The sequence below is a fragment of the Pyrus communis genome, chromosome 16 (assembly GCF_041283825.1).
Source record: "Pyrus communis isolate YQ-2024b chromosome 16, ASM4128382v1, whole genome shotgun sequence".
In the NCBI taxonomy this organism is placed as follows: Eukaryota; Viridiplantae; Streptophyta; class Magnoliopsida; order Rosales; family Rosaceae; genus Pyrus; species Pyrus communis.
The window spans coordinates 1,496,108-1,514,773 of NC_142580.1; the positions used below are offsets into that span (position 1 = coordinate 1,496,108).

The following is an 18,666-nucleotide window of genomic DNA, read 5'->3' on the forward strand; positions in this document are numbered from 1 at the left end:
GTTTGATCCTGACCATTTGATGTAAATACAATCATCCAATTTATTTTCCACGAAGCCAAAACCTGTGACAACCTGATCAAATTTCGAAAACCACTATCTTGATGCTTGCTTCAGTCCATAAATGGACTTGTTGAGTTTGCAGACCTTGTTTTCTTTCCCCCTTTCAACAAATCCAGGAGGTTGTAGCATGTATATGTTTTCCTGGAGTTCACCATTGAGAAAGGCAGTTTTTACATCCATTTGATGTAGCTCTAGATCGAAATTTGCAACTAATGCCATAATCATCCTCATAGAGTCTTTGGAAGAAACAGGTGAGAATGTGTCATTGTAGTCGACTCCTTCTCTCTGATTGAAACCCTTGGCAACCAATCTTGCCTTGTACCTTTCAACCTTGCCCTGAACATCTCTCTTGGTCTTGTAGACCCATTTGCATCGTATAGCCTTGATTTGGGGGTTAGAATCCACCAATGTCCATACTTTATTCTGTGACATCGATTTTAATTCCTCCTTCATTGCTGTGTTCCATAATGCATGTTGAGGCTGTTCATAGCTTGAGTGTATGTAAGAGGATCATCTATATCGCCAAAATCAAACTCACTTTCTTGCAAATAAACATAGTCATTTGACATGGTGGTCTTCCTGATTCTTGTTGATTGCCTTAATGAAGCAGATGGTTCATTGATAACTCCAGTGGTTGATCCTTGTTGAATTTCAGAACTAGGATCTGATTCCATTCTGTCCTGAATAGACTGATTCTCATCTAACGGAACTGCAGCTGAGAAAGGTATCAAGATTTCTTTATAGTTTGTTTCAGAAAAAGCTGCCTCAGTGAGATTTTGTTCTTCAAATATGAAAATTCCTTGTGACAATTCTGCAACATCTTGATCCTCAAAGAACCTGGCATTATGAGTTTCTTGAATCCGAGTGTGACTTTGAGGACAATAGAACTTATAGCCTTTGGATTTCTCTGAATATCCGATGAAGTAGCATGTGACAGTCCTTGCATCAAGTTTCTTCTCATTCGGATTATACATTCGAGCCTCAGCTTTACATCCCCAAACATGAAAATGATCAAAGCTAGGCTGCCTCTTGCACCAGATTTCGAAAGGTGTGGATGAAACTGCTTTGGAAGGCACTCTATTCAAGATATAAGTTGCTGTCTTTAATGCCTCTCCCCAAAGAAAACCAGGTAACTTAGACCTTGTCATCATGCTTCTCACCATTCCAATCAAAGTTCGATTCCTCCTCTCAGAAACTCCATTCTGTTGTGGTGTCCCAGGTGTGGTGTATTGAGCAACGATACCTTGTTGCTCGAGATATTGAGCAAAAGGCCCCTTCTTTTGTCCAGCCTCAGTGTACCTGCCAAAGTATTCTCCTCCTCTATCGGATCTAACAATCTTAATGACCTTTCCTAGTTGTTTCTCAACTTCAGTTTTGTAGACTTTAAAACAATCAAGAACTGATGACTTCTCACATATCAGATAAGTATAACTGAATCTTGAAAAATCATCAATGAAGTTAACAACATAAGAGTTTCCACATATGGTTTTGGTAGAAAAAGGTCCACAAATATCAGTATGTATGATTTCCAGCAAGTCATGACTTCTCTTAGCATCTAGTTTTCTAAAATTAGTCATCTTTCCCTTGACACAATCAACACATTCGATTGCAGTATCAAAATTCAATTCTGGAATTAAGTTTTCCTTGGATAACTTCAGGACTCTTTCTTTAGATATATGTCCTAACCTTTTGTGCCAAAGAATAAATGAATCATCACCACAATGCATCCTTTTAGTACTTGTGTTTAAGACATATTGATTATGAGGCTCTAAAGTACAGTTCAAACACCACAGGTTGTCATTCAGGTAAGCATCTCCCAGTACATGATCTAACTTGCCCTTTTCAAAAAATTTCAAGCTTTCATCATCTCCTAGAAAGGCAAAACCTTCCTTGACAATTCTTGAAGCAGAGACCAAATTTCTTCTCATTTTAGGCACATAAAGCACATCATTTAAACTCATTATAAAACCAGAAGACAGTTTTAAAAATACCGTTCCTATGGCTTCTACTGCAACCTTAGTTCCTTCACCCACAAAAACATTATAATTTTTTAAACCAGTTTGTTTTGACATTGTGAAGCCCTCTAAAGAATTTGTAATATGGAATGAGCATCCAGTGTCAAACCACCAAGAATTCACAGGTATCTCAATCAAATTTGACTCAACACACACATTGATATGTTCCACACCCTTGCTTTTGAGATAATCATTGAAGACTTGACAATCTTTCCTTAAATGTCCCTTAGTTTTGCAGAAGAAACATCTAAGTTTGGCAATATTTTTAGGTTTGATTTTAAGATTGTTAGATCCCTTAACAGAGTCTTTTACTTTAGCAGATGCAATTGGCTTAAAAGAAGTAGTCTTAGAATTGGAATTCTTACCATAGTTTCCTGGGAAAGAATTGAACGCCCTTTTCCCTTTGTCCGGATGCACAAAATTTACAATTTCAGTATCCTTTGATCTTTCTTGCTTCTGTCTAGTCTCTTCTTGCACACACTGTGCAATAAGCTCATCAACATCCCAATTCTTGTCTTGAGTGTTATAGGACACCTTCAATTGGCTGAATTTGCTTGGAAACGGTTGGAGAATCATAAAAACAAGTTGTTTTTCTCCAATGTTGACATCTAGGGAATTTAACTTTTCAGCTGCATCGGTCATTTTCATGATATGATCCCGAATGGAACCTGTGCCTTCAATCTTGTACGTGGTAAGCATTGCCATATATTGACTGATTTCTGCCTTTTGAGATTCCTTGAACTTCCTCTCAATTGCACCCAAATAATCAACAGCCAATTCATGCTTCTTGATCCCCCCACGAACAGTGTCTGTCATGGCACTTTCAAGTATAGAAAGTGCCACCTTGTTGGCTCTAATCCATCTCTTTGCATCAGTTCTCTCAGCCCGAGTGCTTTGATCAGTTAAAACCGGCTTGGGAGTGTCAAGAGCAATGTCAAACTCATTAAGTGTCAACAAGAGGCCAATCTCTCGTCTCCACTTCTTGTAATTGCTTCCTCCAGTTAGAATAGGTATATTGGCTAAGTTCATAGTCCTCAATGATATTGCAGATGCTGCAGCAACAATGAAATCACCAATAAGAACTCATTAGTTCCAGATTTCATTCCAACATCCCTTTGCACATCATGACTATAATCATAGATTCATATACATAGTCTTAATCAACAAATTGTTGATAAGCATATATAGAACATATGATATACTTAGGATCCAATCAACATGTTGCAGCAGCCATGTGTCTTTAAACATTTATTGAGCATGGAGTCCTCACAATCATGTCATAGATGCAAAATAAACAAGGTTAAATCTAGAATCTTTAATCTACTTCCAAAAACCAACAATTATATTACGTTTAATATCGATTATCATGATCAATTTATGAACACAGAATGCAGCAACATATATCACGATTAACAGAATGCAGCGACATGTATTTATACATATTCAACCAGATACTGGAATTTCAGAACTTGCAGAACACAACCATACCTTTTAATTACTGATTTCAAATTCTCGATGAAGATAGCGGAAGCGAATTTAGAATTTGAAAACATAAGGTTTCGAATTTTATGAAAACCCAGATCAAAATTTGACCCCAATCCGAGAAAATCCCATTCGGTTGTGGTTTAGTGGCTCCAACGGTCAAAATTTTTCAATTTCAAAAAGAGCCGTTGTTTTCTGCCACAGCCGTTCTATTGGTCTCGAGAACCCAACTTCGATTTTCTGTCAAGGCAAAAATTTTTTTTTTTTTTTAATGAATACACACATCTTTTAACCTTTACAGATTTGAACTCAAGTTTGTATGTCTTGTGGCTCTGATACCACATGTAAGACTTCTATAGCAACCAGTCACCAAGACCAAAACATGAACTACAAACATAAAGGACTAATCCAGATATATGCACATTACAAAACAGAAAGTGAATCATACCTGCAGCAACACCAGCACTTGAAGCCATCGCAGCAATCCAGTGAACCTTCTCTTCTCTTGCAGAATATCAAGAGCTCGACTCACAGATAGGTTATGGTCCAGTATGAGCATGTTTCTGTGAGAAGAGAGGCCACTATATATATACATATAGACTTTTCCAAGACAAACCAGGATTCCCTATCAAAATCCTAATTGGAAACCACCTCTTGTTTTCCGTATGCTAACCAAAATCCTTTACTGCAAAGGATCAGCACTCCTCTTGTCAATAGGACATTCCATCTCTAATTGAATACCTTTAACTGTTCTCAAAACTTCTTTATCTCATACTCATATTCTTACATCTCCTTCAAAGTCTTACAAAGATGAAAACAATAGTAAGAAACTCGATTACCCCGTAGTTTCAGATAAACATAATCGCCTTTCTGCCTTTCCGGTTACAGTTAGTTCCAGAAAAGATAGATCAGCTAAATAAGTGATCAATACCTCATGTTTACAAAGATGATTCTGTATATAATTTAATATGTAACTCTTAACTGGATCTCAATTATGCATGGCTGATTTGCACAATTACTGATTACATCATACAATTAGGATTAAAGTATGATATACTATCTAGATATTGGATTGTGTTTTTGCTTTTCTTTTCATTTTCAATGGACTAGGCAAAATTGGTGGTTGTAGGACATTACAAATCCTTTTTGCTGAAAGTAAAAGGAAAATCAATATGAACGATCGTGTTGTTCTAGGTAATATACATACATGGCCACTTGTGACATTTCACGTGTCAAGCCTTATGTCGGTCGTGTTGATTTTACTATTTCAGCAACAAAAATTTGTAATTGTCCTATAACGACCAATTTCCTTTGTTCTTAATTCATTTCATGATGATCCAAATATAGAAATTTGTTATCTTTCTATTTAACTCACTGTGTCTTGTGTTCAAAATATTTCCCTCTTCATAGTTTAGATAAATTTGGATTATCCTATGGCTTGTAAAAAAAAATAAAAAAATTATTCAACAGCAAACACTGTTAGATTAAAGGGTGACAGGTTTCGGTGGAGCTATGATTGAAGAGCAGCGGTGAAGAAGTTGCGATGGAGAGATCTCGATGTCCTTCTTTTTCTTTGTCTATTGAGGTGATTCTGATTATCTAAAACTTGAGGACGAGGAGGAGAGGAGGAATGCACTTAGGATGTGTTTGTTTGGACTCCTTAACTCTCACTGGACTGGATTAGACTAGACATTAGGTACTCCCGTGTTTGTTGCCTACACGGACTAAGTTAAGTGGGATTAAACGAGACTCGCACGAACTATCTCCTTCACTAGGAGGTTTTGGCTAATCCCCCAGAAAATCATGGGATTGCTAAGACCTTGCTGCGTCTCGTTCTTTCTCTGCGTCACGTCTTCTCTCCTCTACCTGCTTACTTCGTCTGTTGGTTTTGCCGTTGCCTACACTCACAAACCTAGGATTTATTTGTTTGTTCGTTTCGAATCTTGAAGAAAACAAAAATAAGTCGCGACTTCTGGAGGGCCCGCTTCCCCTTCATGCGCTCTCAATCATTTACTTCACTCGATTTTGTGGGTGGAAATTGATTTATGCAAATGTTGCAAAGCTTCGAACGAAATTTTGGATTTGCAATTTGAGTCTGGGGTTTGCATTTTGAGTTTGGGTTTCATGATTCGAATATGGGATTTGCACTTCCAACGAAGTTGGGTTTTGTGATTGAAGCGAATTTGGGATTGAATCTGGGTTTTGTGATTTGAATATGGGTATTTGCAATTCTAGCGAATCTGGATTTTGTGATTTGAGCGAATTTGTGAAGATGTGCAAAAGATTGAGATGAAGCTGTGGATGTAGAGGCTCCACATAGGGATTTATCAAAAGAGCCCAATCGAGCAAACGATGATTCTAGGTTGTGAGGATAACATTTCAAGAAAAAAATGGAGAATTTTCTCGAGAGAGAAAGTGTGTTGTAGAAAATGGTAAAGGAAAAAAAAAAGAAAAAAATTATTTTGCTTGTTAATCCGACACTGGAACAAACACTTCACTAAATTAATCCAGTTTAGTCTAGTCTAAGCCAGTTTAACTTAGTCCAATTTGAGATAATCCAGTGCAACAAATGCACTTGTTATGGTTACAAGGTATTTTGGTGCGGTTCGGTTTTTGAACTACTAATAACTGAATCAAATCGAACCGAAATTTTGGAATGGTTCAATTTTTTTTCGGTTTTCGATTTTTCGAAACGAGTAGTGTGGTGTAATTTTAAAATCTAGAAATGAAAGTTGGTCTAGAGTCATCACTAAAAGTTATACAGAGAAGCAAAATGCTAGGGAGACCATCTTTTTAGACCAAATTTTTTAAACCAAATGATGTGGCTGTTGATGGTTGGATTACATTTTTAATGATTAAAAAAAATAATCAAACCATCAACTGCCACATCACGTGATTTACAATTATAGTTTAAAAAGATAGTCTGTCACATCTGGGCTCGGGCCCCCATCACATTCCGGGTTCGACTTCGCCGTGGCACGATATTGTCCGCTTTGAGCTCCGACCACGCCCTCATGATTTTGTTTCTGAGAACTCACACGAGCAGAACTTCCCAGTGGGTGTCACGCCTTGATTTTCAGTCAAGGTGTGTCATGGTCTCTCTAGCATCACCTTAGAAAAAATGGCCCAGCATAAAATAAAAAAAATAAAAAAAAAAATCCTGTTATTATTGTTATCTATAAATAATGCACGTGGCCACTCAGTATTACGGTCTAGTGCTATTCTTTTTCACTTATAAGTAAGAGGTCTTAGATTCGATTCTCGCCAAAAATGAAAATGAATCACATTATTTTTCCAAGCCCATTGTAAGACCTAGCACACACCTCCATCCCCTTAGTGTAACTATTACCGTTCGTTAAAAAATAAATAATGCATCTGTTGGTTGGTCAATCGTCAATGATAGTCTTCAATGATCAATAAACTTTAGTGGAAAAAACTATGATGTGGACCCTTTTTTAGGATTTGGATCCTCCTAATCAAAACACGTGGGCCGTTGAATTTTTATCCAACGGCTACAAACAATGAATAAAAATCTAACTGTCCATGTGTTTTGGTCAGAAAGATCCTCTTCTTAGGCTCAGAAGAGGATCCAAATCCCTCTTTTTAGTGGATTATCTTGAGGAAAGAATTAATATTTGATTGATTTGTTTGATTTTTTCAATTACTTTTAGTATAAGAGTTTGTGAACTGACATTTGTGGATACCTAATACCTCATTCCTGCCTCCCCATTTGATGGCTTTTTAACAAAAAAAAACCAGACGCCATGGCCCATACGTGTCGATCTTTCCAAAAATATAATAATGATAATAAATAAATAGATGTGATCATTCAAGAGATAAAACTTTTTATTCTAAAACATTTTGCGGAAGGAAGTGACAACACCACACATTTTGGAAGCATTCTAAACAACACACGCAATTATTCATTCATTGTCTAAGTGGAAGGTTGAATTTAGTGGAAGGGAGACGAACAAGGTGGCATACAAGTTAGCATGTATGAGCTTGAGTTATGGTAATACTGTGGTTTGGTTTGAAAAACTTCCTAATGTAATTCTTGATATTTTCTTTGAGGATAACAATTCCGAATTAATTATGTTGGTGCGGGATACTCTTTTTCCCTTTGACCGGCTTAAAAACCCCAGCAAGGTTTTTATCGAGGCCCCATGTTTACACCCTATCCTCATTGATGTACATATAAATTTGTTATTAATGAATATTGTACATTTTCTAAATAAAATAAAAAAAATAAAAAAAAAAACATTTTGCAGATAAATTACATTTTATTTTAAAAAATTTACAAATAAATTTTTGGTGCGATCGTAGTAATCTAATCTTTATTGCATGCGTGAACGCAAATCAAATGATATTAATAAGAAATAAGCATATTAATCAACACTTACGTAATAATTCAATCATCTACCTCCACATTATTATTTGGTCTCCCTAACATTACTCATGAGCAAACCCTTCATCTATCCATGCATGTTGTGAACTTGTGATCATTACTTCATAGGATTCCAATTATCCGAGAAGTATGATTTTAAAAATATATGACTTAATCGTTATCACGTGTTGCATGATTGGGTTTTTAAATTGGATTACCCACTATTAAAATATTACGAGAGAATTTTTAATATCCAGAACATGGGTACATACGCCATATGTCATACACAAGTAGCGGAACACTTGAAAAAAAAAAAAAAAAAAACTTTCCCTCCACTTATATTACATATATATGGTGTACTGCATCGTGTTCTGGACACATTGAGTTTTATCTCGCAATTTAACTCTAGTCGCTTGTATTTAAGGAGGGTAGGAGCCCAAATTATACATATCCTTTAACATTCTTCTCTTATAATTTCTGAGTAGCACCCATCAAAACTGCTCATAAACATGGTTCTGCATGGTAAAATTGGGACTGAAATAGAAATTAAGGCACCAGCTGACAAGTTGTACAACATGTTCAAGAGCGCCCACCTCATCCCAAACATCTCTAATACCCATATCAAAGGAGTTGATGTGCATGAAGGAGACTGGGAAACACACGGCTCTGTTAAGATTTGGAAATATGAACTAGGTACCGCTACTTAATTCAATTTTCCTGTTTAATTATTCACTTTATATGTATGTATACCTTAATAGATGTGCTCAGATCATCATATGTTCATAGCATGAGTTTCAACGTTTACAACTTTTTTGTAGAAATTCTGATTTATTGTTGCAAAAACAAAGTCGAGATAGAACAATTGTAGAAATCATGTACTTACCATATATGAACTCTTATATATTTCAATGCTTCCTTCAATTTTTGCTTTAGACAATGAGAGTCATATACAGTAAATACATGTTTCCTAAATAAGTCATATTGCCCCCTTTTTGTTACAGTGGAAACAAGATCGTAATAAGAGAGGGTGAGAAAGTTTATATATTTTGTTGTTACGAAATTAACCATGAATGCATGCATGCATATATATAGGGGACCATGTCGGGATATTCAAGGAACAGGTGGAGCTAGACGATGAGAACAAGGCCGCAACTCTGAAAGGATTGGAAGGAGAAGTGTTCAAGTATTATAAGAGCTTCAAGGGTGTCTATAAATTCACTCAAAAAGATGAAGGCACCTGCATTGCCAACCTGTGGATCGAATACGAGAAATTGAATGAGAATGTTGAAGCTCCAGATAGATATGTCGGTTTGATGGTTAAACTCGTCCAGGATCTTGATGCTCACCTTCTGGGAGCATAAATTAATTAATTAATGAATAAAAACCATATGTCTTATGCAACGGTTGGAAAGAGCTTTTGCTGGTCTTGTTAAAAAGGGTTCAATTATATGTAATCATGCATGCATATGTTCATGAATGCGTACCTACTTAAATAAAATGCTTTTCTTAATTAGGTTTGTGTGTATTGTAAAAGATGTACGAAGGATGTCATATATGATATTGTAATGTAATAGATTGCGGTTATCGATCACATCTATAAAATAAAATGTGGTGTACTCTACAATATTTGTCCAATATTTTTTTTTTCCAACTTACTTATAAGTCCATACAAGATTTCTCCTCCCATCAATGTGAGATTCATTCTCAACACACTCCCTTACGTGTGGCGAATTTTCAAGCCTAACACGTGGACAACACAAAGGGCTGACATGGAGAGCACGTGGTCGTTCGGCTTCACACATGGGACAACTTGCTTTGATAGTATGAAGAAATTTGAGGTTAAACTATAAAACCAATTGGTAATATGGGGAGTAGCCCAACTTACTTATAAGTCTATGCAATGTCCCTCCTCCCATCAATGTGAGATTCATTCTCAACATTATATATATAACTTTTTTCAGTACAAAAGATATTCTACACTAATCCACTTAATTAAGACACTTTATAATTTAAAGACTCACTTTTCGATCCATTGGAGATTCACTCTGATATCATTTTTTTTATATAGCTTTTGACATTCATGTTCTTCGTCAGGTTGTAGTTTCACTGTTAATTATACAATGAATTTTGAGTTTCGCTTTCGACAGTTGTCCAGCATTCATCCTGGTTAATTATACAGCTTTTAAACATGGGGAGTTATTTTTCCTTGATAAAAATAGTAGGGGAAGGGAGTTGGTGATGACTTCTCAACAAAAGAACGAACGCAATGATATCAATTGTAAGGGTTAGTATTGGTGTCCATATGCTAAGAACTGAGCACATTTTGAGAAACACGAAAAGTGAAAATTTCTTAGCTCTGCTTGGTTATTAGGTTAGTATATGTTGTCCTTATGTTATGTCATGTTAATTACATCGTGATTAATGCTACTGTTAATCATCATCGGTGGTGTGGACATACTGTCAACTAGACGTTATATTGGTTAGAAGTTTACCAAACTTCAGTACCAATATTCAAACTCAAACTTTGACATACTTCTTAGTTCTTTATAAATTCCCATGGGGATCGTGCGGCATCCTTGTGGAACCTGATTATTCCCTTGTGTCTTTGACTTTAAGTTTTCAACCTTTTGGACCAATGCATTATCCTTTCCCCTGCACTTCAGCATATCCCCAAGCATCTTGTAGGTTGATGTATACTTGTTTGTTTTTGATATGCATTATTCATGTTTACTTCTTGTTTCTCTGCAGGTGGAAGCCTAACAGTGCAGATATTTGGATCAGCATCGCCTTCAAAGTCTTACAAAGATGAAAACAATAGTAAGAAACTCGATTACCCGGTGGTTTCAGATAAACATAATCGCCTTTCTGCCTCTCCGGTTACTGTTAGTTCCAGAAAAGATAGATCTGCTATATAAGTGATCAATACCTCATGTTTACAAAGATGATTCTGTATATAATTTAATATGTAAATCTTAACTGGATCTCAATTATGCGTGGCTGATGTGCACAGTTACTGATTACATCATACAATTAGGATTTCGAATCTCAAAAGTATGATATACTATCTAGATATTGGATTGTGTTTTTGCTTCTCTTTTCATTTTCAATGGACTACGCAAAATTGGTGGTTGTAGGACATTACAAATACTTTTTGCTGAAAGTAAAAGGAAAATCAATATGATCGATCGTGTTGTTCTAGGTAATATACGTACATGGCCATTTGATTCATTTCACATGTCAAGCCTTATGTTGGTCGTGTTGATTTTACTATTTCAGCAACAAAAATTTGTAACTGTCCCATAATGACCAGTTTCCCTCATTCTTAATTCATTTCATGATGATCCAAATATGGAGGGATCTCAACGCCTTTCTTTTTCTTTGTCTATCGAGGTGATTCTAATTATCTGAAACATGAGGAGTCGAGGAGGGATTGATGATTGAGGACGTGGAGCGTCAGAGGCGCAGAGGAACATGACTTAAGTTAGGAGAGGATTGAACTAAAGCGATGAGGACGAGGAGGAGAGGAGGAATCACTTAGGGTGTGTTTGTTGTGTACACAGACTAAGTTAAGTGGGATTAAACGGGACTCGCACGGACTATCTCCTTCACTAGGAGCTCTTAGCCAATCCCCCCGAAAACCATGGGATTGCTAAGACCTTTTTGCATCCCGTTCTCTCTCCTATCCTTGCTTGCCTCGTCTGCTCGCTTTGCCGTTGCCTACACTCGCAAACCTATGATCTCTTCGTCTGTTCATTTGGAATCTCGAAGAACACAAAAATAAGTCGCGTCTTTTGGAGGGCCGTCTTCCTCCTCTTGCGCTCTCAATAATTTACTTTACCCGATTTTGTGGGTGGAAACTGATTTCTGAAAATGTTGCAAAGCTTCGAACGGAATTTTGGATTTGCAATTTGAGTCTAGGGTTTGCATTTCGAGTTTGGGTTTCATGATTTGAATATGGGATTTGCACTACCAGCGAAGTTGGGTTTTGTGATTCAAGCGAATTTGGGATTGAATCTGGGTTTTGTGATTTGAATATGGGTTTTTGCAATTCCAGGGAATCTGGGTTTTGTGATTTGAGCGAATTTGTGAAGATGTGTAAAAGATTGAGATGAAGCTGTGGTTGCAGAGGCCCACATAGGGATTATCGGAAGAACCCAATTGAGCAGACGATGATTCTGGGTTGTGAGGATAACATTTCAAGAAGAAAAAAAAGGAGAAAAGGTTCTCGAGAGAGAAAATGTGTTCTAGAAAATGGTAAAAGGGAGAACTTTCTCGAGAGAGAAAATGTGTTCTAGAAAATGGTAAAGGAAAAAGAAAAAGAAAAAAAAAAGAAAAATATTATTTTGCTTGTTAGTGCGACACTAGAACAAACGCTTCACTAAATTAATCAAGCTTAGTCTAGTCTAAGTCAGCCTAACATAGTCCTTGTGTTTAGTCTATTCCGAGATAGTCCAATGCAACAAACGCACCCTTAGGGTTACCATAAGTGTGTAATGACGTTGTTATGGTTACAAGGTATTTCGGTGCGATTTGGTTTTTGAACTACTAAAACCGAATCGAATCAAACCGAAATTTTGGTTCGATTCGGCTTATTCAAAATTTTTTTTTTCTTACGCTTTTGGTTTGGTGAATAGTTCAATTTTTTTTTTCGGTTTTCGATTTTTCGAAACCGGACCTAACGAGTAACATGGTGTAATTTTAAAATCTTGAAATGAAAGTTGGTATAGAGTCATGACTAAAAGTTATGCAGAGAAGCAAAATGATAGGGAGACCATTTTTTTAGACCAAATTTTGTAAACCAAATGATGGGGTTGTTGATAGTTGGATTACATTTTTAATGATTAAAAAAAATAATCTGACCATCAACCGCCACATCACGTGATTTACAATTATAGTTTAAAAAGATGGTCTCTCTAGCATCACCTTAGAAAAAATGGCCCAGCATGAAAGAAATTTTTTTTTTTCCTGTTCTTATTGTTATCTATAAATATTGCACGTGGCCATTCGGTATTACGGTCTAGTGCTATTCATTTTCACTTATAAGTAAGAAGTCTTAAGTTCGATTCTCACTAAAGGCGAAAATGAATCACATTATTTTGCCAAGTCCATTGTAAGACTTAGCACACTCCTCTATCATATTACCGTTTGTTAAAAAATAAATAATGCACCTGTTGGATGATCAATCGTCAATGATAGTCTTCAAAGATCTATAAACTTTAGTAAGATTTTGTGAAACTGACATTTGTGGATACCTAATACCTCATCACTGCCTCCCCTTTTGATGGCTTTTTAACAAAAAAACAAGACGCCACTGCCCATACGTATCGATCTATCCAAAAATATAATAATGATGATAAATAAATAGATGTGATCATTTAAGAGATAAAACTTACAAACTTTAGTAAGATTTTGTGAAACTGACATTTGTGGATACCTAATACCTCATCCCTGCCTCCCCTATGGTTTTTTAACAAAAAAAAAAAACCAGAAGCCATGGCCCATACGTATCGATCTATCCAAAAATATAATAATGATAATAAATAAATAGATGTGATCATTCAAGAGATAAAACTTTTTATTCTAAAACATTTTGCAGAAGGAAGTGATGACACCTCACATTTTGGAAACATTCTAAATGACGCACGTAATTATTCATTCATTGTCCGAGTGGAAGGTTGAATTTAGTGGAAGGGAGACGAACAAGGTGCACATATGAGCTTGAGTTATGGTTACATTGTGGCTTGGTTTGAAGAACCCCCTAATGTAATTCTTGATCTTCTCTTTGAGGATAGCAATTTCTAATTAATTATGTTGGTGCATGACACTCTTTTTACCTTCAACCGGGTTGAAAACCCCTGCAAGGTTTTTATTAAGGCCCTTTATTTGCACCCTATCCTCATTGATGTGCATATTCATTTGTTATTAAGGAATATCGTACATTTTCAAAAAAAAAAAAAAAAACATTTTGCAGATAAATTACATTTTATTTTAAAACATTTACAAATACATTTTTAGTGCGATCGTACTAATCTAATCTTTATTGCATGCGTGAAAGCAAATTAAATGATATGTTATTAATAAGAAATAAGTATGTTAATCAACATTTAAGTAATAATTCAATCATCTACCTCTATATTATTTTATTTACAAATTTTAATTTTAGAAATTTGGTCTCCATAACATTACTCATGAGCAAACCCTTCATCTATCCATGCATATTGTGAACTTGTGATCATTACTTCATAGGATTCCATGTAGTATCCCACATCGCCCGTGAGGGCGTGGTCTTTGGGCCTTATATATCCATGCCCAGAGCTTTAACTTCAGAGAGGCCTTTTGTGGACTACGGTCCACAAGAACAAAACCGTGCGGTAGCTGGGTGGCTGCGACATAGTCCAGGCCCAGAATGCCAAAGCGGACAATATCCGAGAGGTTGGAGTCTGGGATGTGACAATTTGGTATCAGAGCCAGACTCACAGTCGTGGTGTGCCGACGAGGACGTCGGGCTCCCTAAGGGGGGTGGATTGTAGTATCCCACATCGCCCGTGAGGGCGTGGTCTTTGGGCCTTATATATCCATGCCCAGAGCTTTAACTTCAGAGAGGCCTTTTGTGGACTACGGTCCACAAGAACAAAACCGTGCGGTAGCTGGGTGGCTGCGACATAGTCCAGGCCCAGAATGCCAAAGCGGACAATATCCGAGAGGTTGGAGTCTGGGATGTGACATTCCAATTATCCGAGAAGTATGATTTTAAAAATATATGACTTAATCTTTATCACGTGTTGCATGATTTGGTTTTTAAATTGGATTGCCAACTATTAAAATATTACGAGAGAATTTTTAATATCCAAAACACGGATATATATACCATTTATCATACACAAGTAGAGGAACATTTGAACAAAAAAAAAAAAAAGACCATCTTTCCCTCCACTTATATTACATATATATGACGTACTGCATCGTGTTCCGGACACATTGAGTTTTATCTCGCAATTTAACTCTAGTCGCTTGTATTTAAGGAGGGTTGGAGCCCAAATTATACATATCCTTTAACATTGTTCTCTTATAATTTATGAGTAGCATCCATCAAAATTGCTCATAAACATGGTTCTGCATGGTAAAATTGGGACTGAAATAGAAACGTGATAAAGATTAAGTCGTATATTTTTAAAATCATACTTCTCTGATAAATGGAATCCTATGAAGTAATGATCAGAAGTTCACAATATGCATGGATAGATGAAAGGTTTGCTCATGGTAATGTTAGGGAGACCAAATTTCTAAACTACAATTTTTAAACTAAATGATGTGGAGGCAGATGATTAAATTATTACTTAAATGTTAATTAACATGCCTAATTCTTATTAATAACATATCATTTAGTTTGCATTCACGCATGTAATAAAATTAGATTAGTACGATCACATTAAAAATTTATCCGTAAATGTTTTAAAATAAAATGTAATTTATCTGCAAAATGTCTTAGAATAAAAAAAATTTATCTCTTGAATGATCACATCTATTTATTTATTATCATTATTATATTTTTGGATAGATCGATACTTATCGCGTCTGGTTTTTTTTGTTAAAAAGCCATCAAATGGGGAGACAGGGATGAGGTATTAGGTATCCAAAGTGTCAGTTTCACACAATCTTACTAAAGTTTATAGATCTTTGAAGACTATCATTGATGATTGATCATCCAAAAGGCGCATTATTTATTTTTTTAATAAATGGTAATAGTTACACTAAGAGGATGGAGGAGTGTGCTAAATCTTACAATGAACTTGGCAAAATAATGTAATTCATCTTCATTTTTTGCAAGAATTGAACCTAAGACCTCTCACTTATAAGTGAAGAGAAATACCACTAGACCGTAATACTAAGAGCAGTTCCACCGAGGAACTGATAGGCCATCACCCAGCCAAAAAACCAGCCCGGCACCCAGGCTATCCACTCTAGCCCAGCATTTTGACCAGCACCCAGCCTAAGCCAAGCAAGAGACCGGCCTAAAATCGACAGAGGAAGGAGACGGCTCATCTGACGCCATGCTAATGTCATGGCTACCGTCTCTCTCATCTGGAACCCCATCCCGATCCTTGGAACCCCATCAACCCCCTTCCCTTGATAAATCCATATATTCAACACCATGTCCCCCTTCTGAATCGTGATCTTCTTGCAACTCGGATCGTCGTCGATCGATTCTGTAATTTTTTTTCCGTTTTGTATATTTTTTAATATGTAGGTGTTGATTTTTGGGGGTTTACGGTGTGCGCAGGTCCAGGATGGTGGGTGTCCATGTTCAAAGTAAGGTGGGTTTGACGGTGTGGTGTACAGAGGGAATAAGAAAGTGGAAAAAGTGGGAAGAAGAAGAAGGGTGTCCAGAGAGAAGAAGAAGAAGAAGTCAAAAATTAAAAAACTAAATTATTATTTTATAATAAAAATTAATAATATTTTAATAAAATTGACTAGGCTATTTAGTTTTAGGGGTGGAGATGCATTGGTCTATTACTGTTCATTAGGGTCTATCACTGTTCACTGAGTGGATTAAATGGGTTAGGTGCTGGCGCAAAATCTTTAGGGGTGAAATTTGTTACATCCTGGCCCGGGACGGATCACTTCCAGGGCCTGCTCCACCACCGTAGCACGATATTGTCCGCTTTGGGCTTACCATTCCTTCACGGTTTTGTTTTTGGGAACTCACGAGCAACTTCCCAGTGAGTCACCCATCATGGGATTGCTCTAGCCCCCTTCTCGCTTAACTTCAGAGTTCCTACGGAACGCGAAGCCAGTGAGCTCCCAAAAGGCCTCGTGCTAGGTAGGGATGAGAATATACATATAAGGATCACTTTCCTGGGCGATGTGGGATGTCACAATCCACCCCCCTTAGGGGCTCGACGTCCTCGTCGGCACACGCGCGACCAAGGTTAGGCTCTGATACCAAATTGTCACATCCCGGCCCGGAGCGTATCACTTCCCTGGCCCGCTCCACCACCGTAGCACGATATTGTCTGCTTTGGGCTTACCATTCCCTCACGATTTTGTTTTTGGGAACTCACGAGTAACTTCCCAGTGGGTCACCCATCATCGGATTGCTCTAGCCCCCTTCTCGCTTAACTTCGGAGTTCCTACGGAACCCGAAGCCAGTGAGCTCCCAAAATGCCTCGTGCTAGGTAGGGATGAGAATATACATATAAGGATCAATTCCCTGGGCGATGTGGGATGTCACAGAATTGCTCTAAGTGGCCACGTGCATTATTTATAGATAACAATAATAACAAGATTTTTTTTTTCTTTTTCGTGCTGGGCCATTTTTTCTAAAGTGATGTTAGAGAGACCATCTTTTTAAACTATAATTGTAAATCACGTGATGTGACAATTAATGGTGAGATTATTTCTTTTAATCATTAAAAATGTAATTCAACCATCAACAACTACATCATTTAGTTTACAAAATTTGGTCAAAAAAGATGGTCTCCCTAGCATTTTGCTTCTCTGTATAACTTTTAGTCATGACTCTATACCAACTTTCATTTCTAGATTTTAAAATTACACCACGCTACTCGTTAGGTTTGGTTTTGAAAAAACGAAAACCGAAAAAAAATTGAACCGTTCACCAAATCAAAACCGCAAGGAAAAAGGAAAAAATAAAAAAAAAATTAAAATTAAAAAAAAAACAAAACAAAAAATACTGAAACATAAAAAATAAAAAAATAAAAAAATTTAATTGAATAAGCCGAATCGAACCGAAATTTCATTTCGATTCGATTCGATTTTTTAGTAGTTCAAAACCGAACCGCACCGAAATACCTTGTAACCATAACAACGTCGTTACACGCTTATGGTAACCCTTAGGGTGCATTTATTGACCGGACTGTCTCGGACTGGACTAGCTTCAGGGACTAAGTTGAATTGGCTTAGACTAGACTAAGCTAGACCAGCTTAGTGAAGCGTTTGGTGCAGTGTCGAACTAAAAAACTGGACTAACAATAAATTATTATTATTATTATTATATTTTAATTTATTTTCTATTAAAAATATCAAAATGAATATATGGAAAAATAAAAGGGCATAGCCCTCTTCTTCTTCACGAATTGCAGGTGCTTTTGCAACTTGGAGAATTATCAAACTTTCAACGACTCAAATGATAGGCAAATAGAACCAAATTTGCAATTTAGAAGATGAACGAGCCTTGTTTAAGATTTCATGAACATTGGTTTCACCCTCACCCTCACCGACAGTTCCACTCAATTAGTTGGATTCTTGTAAGACTACCATAAGCCTTAATGTAAAAGGTACTAATTAACTAGGTAAGATCATATACCTGCAGAAATTAATGAGTTAATAACAAAACAGATCAGAATTTACATAGAACAACTTTGTATTTCATTTCATAAAAGGAAAAATAGCAGATAAATTGAAAACAAATGGGTAGCAGTCAAAACCCAAAAATCAAAACCCAGAAACCAATCAAATATGAGAAATCAATCAAACCCACGAATCGATCAAAAACAAAAATCTATCAAAACCCAGTAATAATTTCACGAATCTTCAAAACAAAACTGAAGAAAAGAAGGCGGCGATGGTCCTGGGAATAGGGGTTGTTCGGTATGGGATACCATACCGAAACTAGTATCCCGAATCCCAAACCGAAATTTTTCGGGACGGGAATTTGAAGACCAATCCCAAACCAAATTTTCGGGAATCCCGAAATATTTTCGG

At 36.6% G+C, this 18,666-nt stretch overlaps 1 protein-coding gene and 1 long non-coding RNA gene across 2 annotated transcripts; both read left to right on the forward strand.

Moving 5' to 3' along the window:
- The first annotated feature begins 1,164 nt into the window (after positions 1–1,164).
- LOC137732156 (MLP-like protein 328) lies at positions 1,165–9,565 on the forward strand. The gene is made up of 2 exons (XM_068471456.2): positions 1,165–8,634; positions 9,034–9,565. Exons 1-2 carry the CDS (start codon positions 8,451–8,453, stop codon positions 9,300–9,302), a joined length of 453 nt encoding a protein of 150 aa, XP_068327557.1. The 5' UTR covers positions 1,165–8,450; the 3' UTR covers positions 9,303–9,565.
- Positions 9,566–10,195: 630 nt separating this feature from the next.
- Positions 10,196–11,122, forward strand: LOC148689803 (uncharacterized). Its single transcript, XR_015957852.1, has 2 exons — positions 10,196–10,312; positions 10,690–11,122. It is a non-coding gene; the product is annotated as an uncharacterized LOC148689803 (long non-coding RNA).
- The last annotated feature ends 7,544 nt before the right edge of the window (positions 11,123–18,666 follow it).

Coding starts and splice junctions, on each gene's coding strand:
- LOC137732156 (XM_068471456.2), top strand. CDS start 8,451: ATGGTTCTGCATGGTAAAATTGGGACTGAAATAGAAATTAAGGCACCA. Junction 8,635..9,033: donor GATTTGGAAATATGAACTAG/GTACCGCTACTT, acceptor GCATATATATAG/GGGACCATGTCGGGATATTC.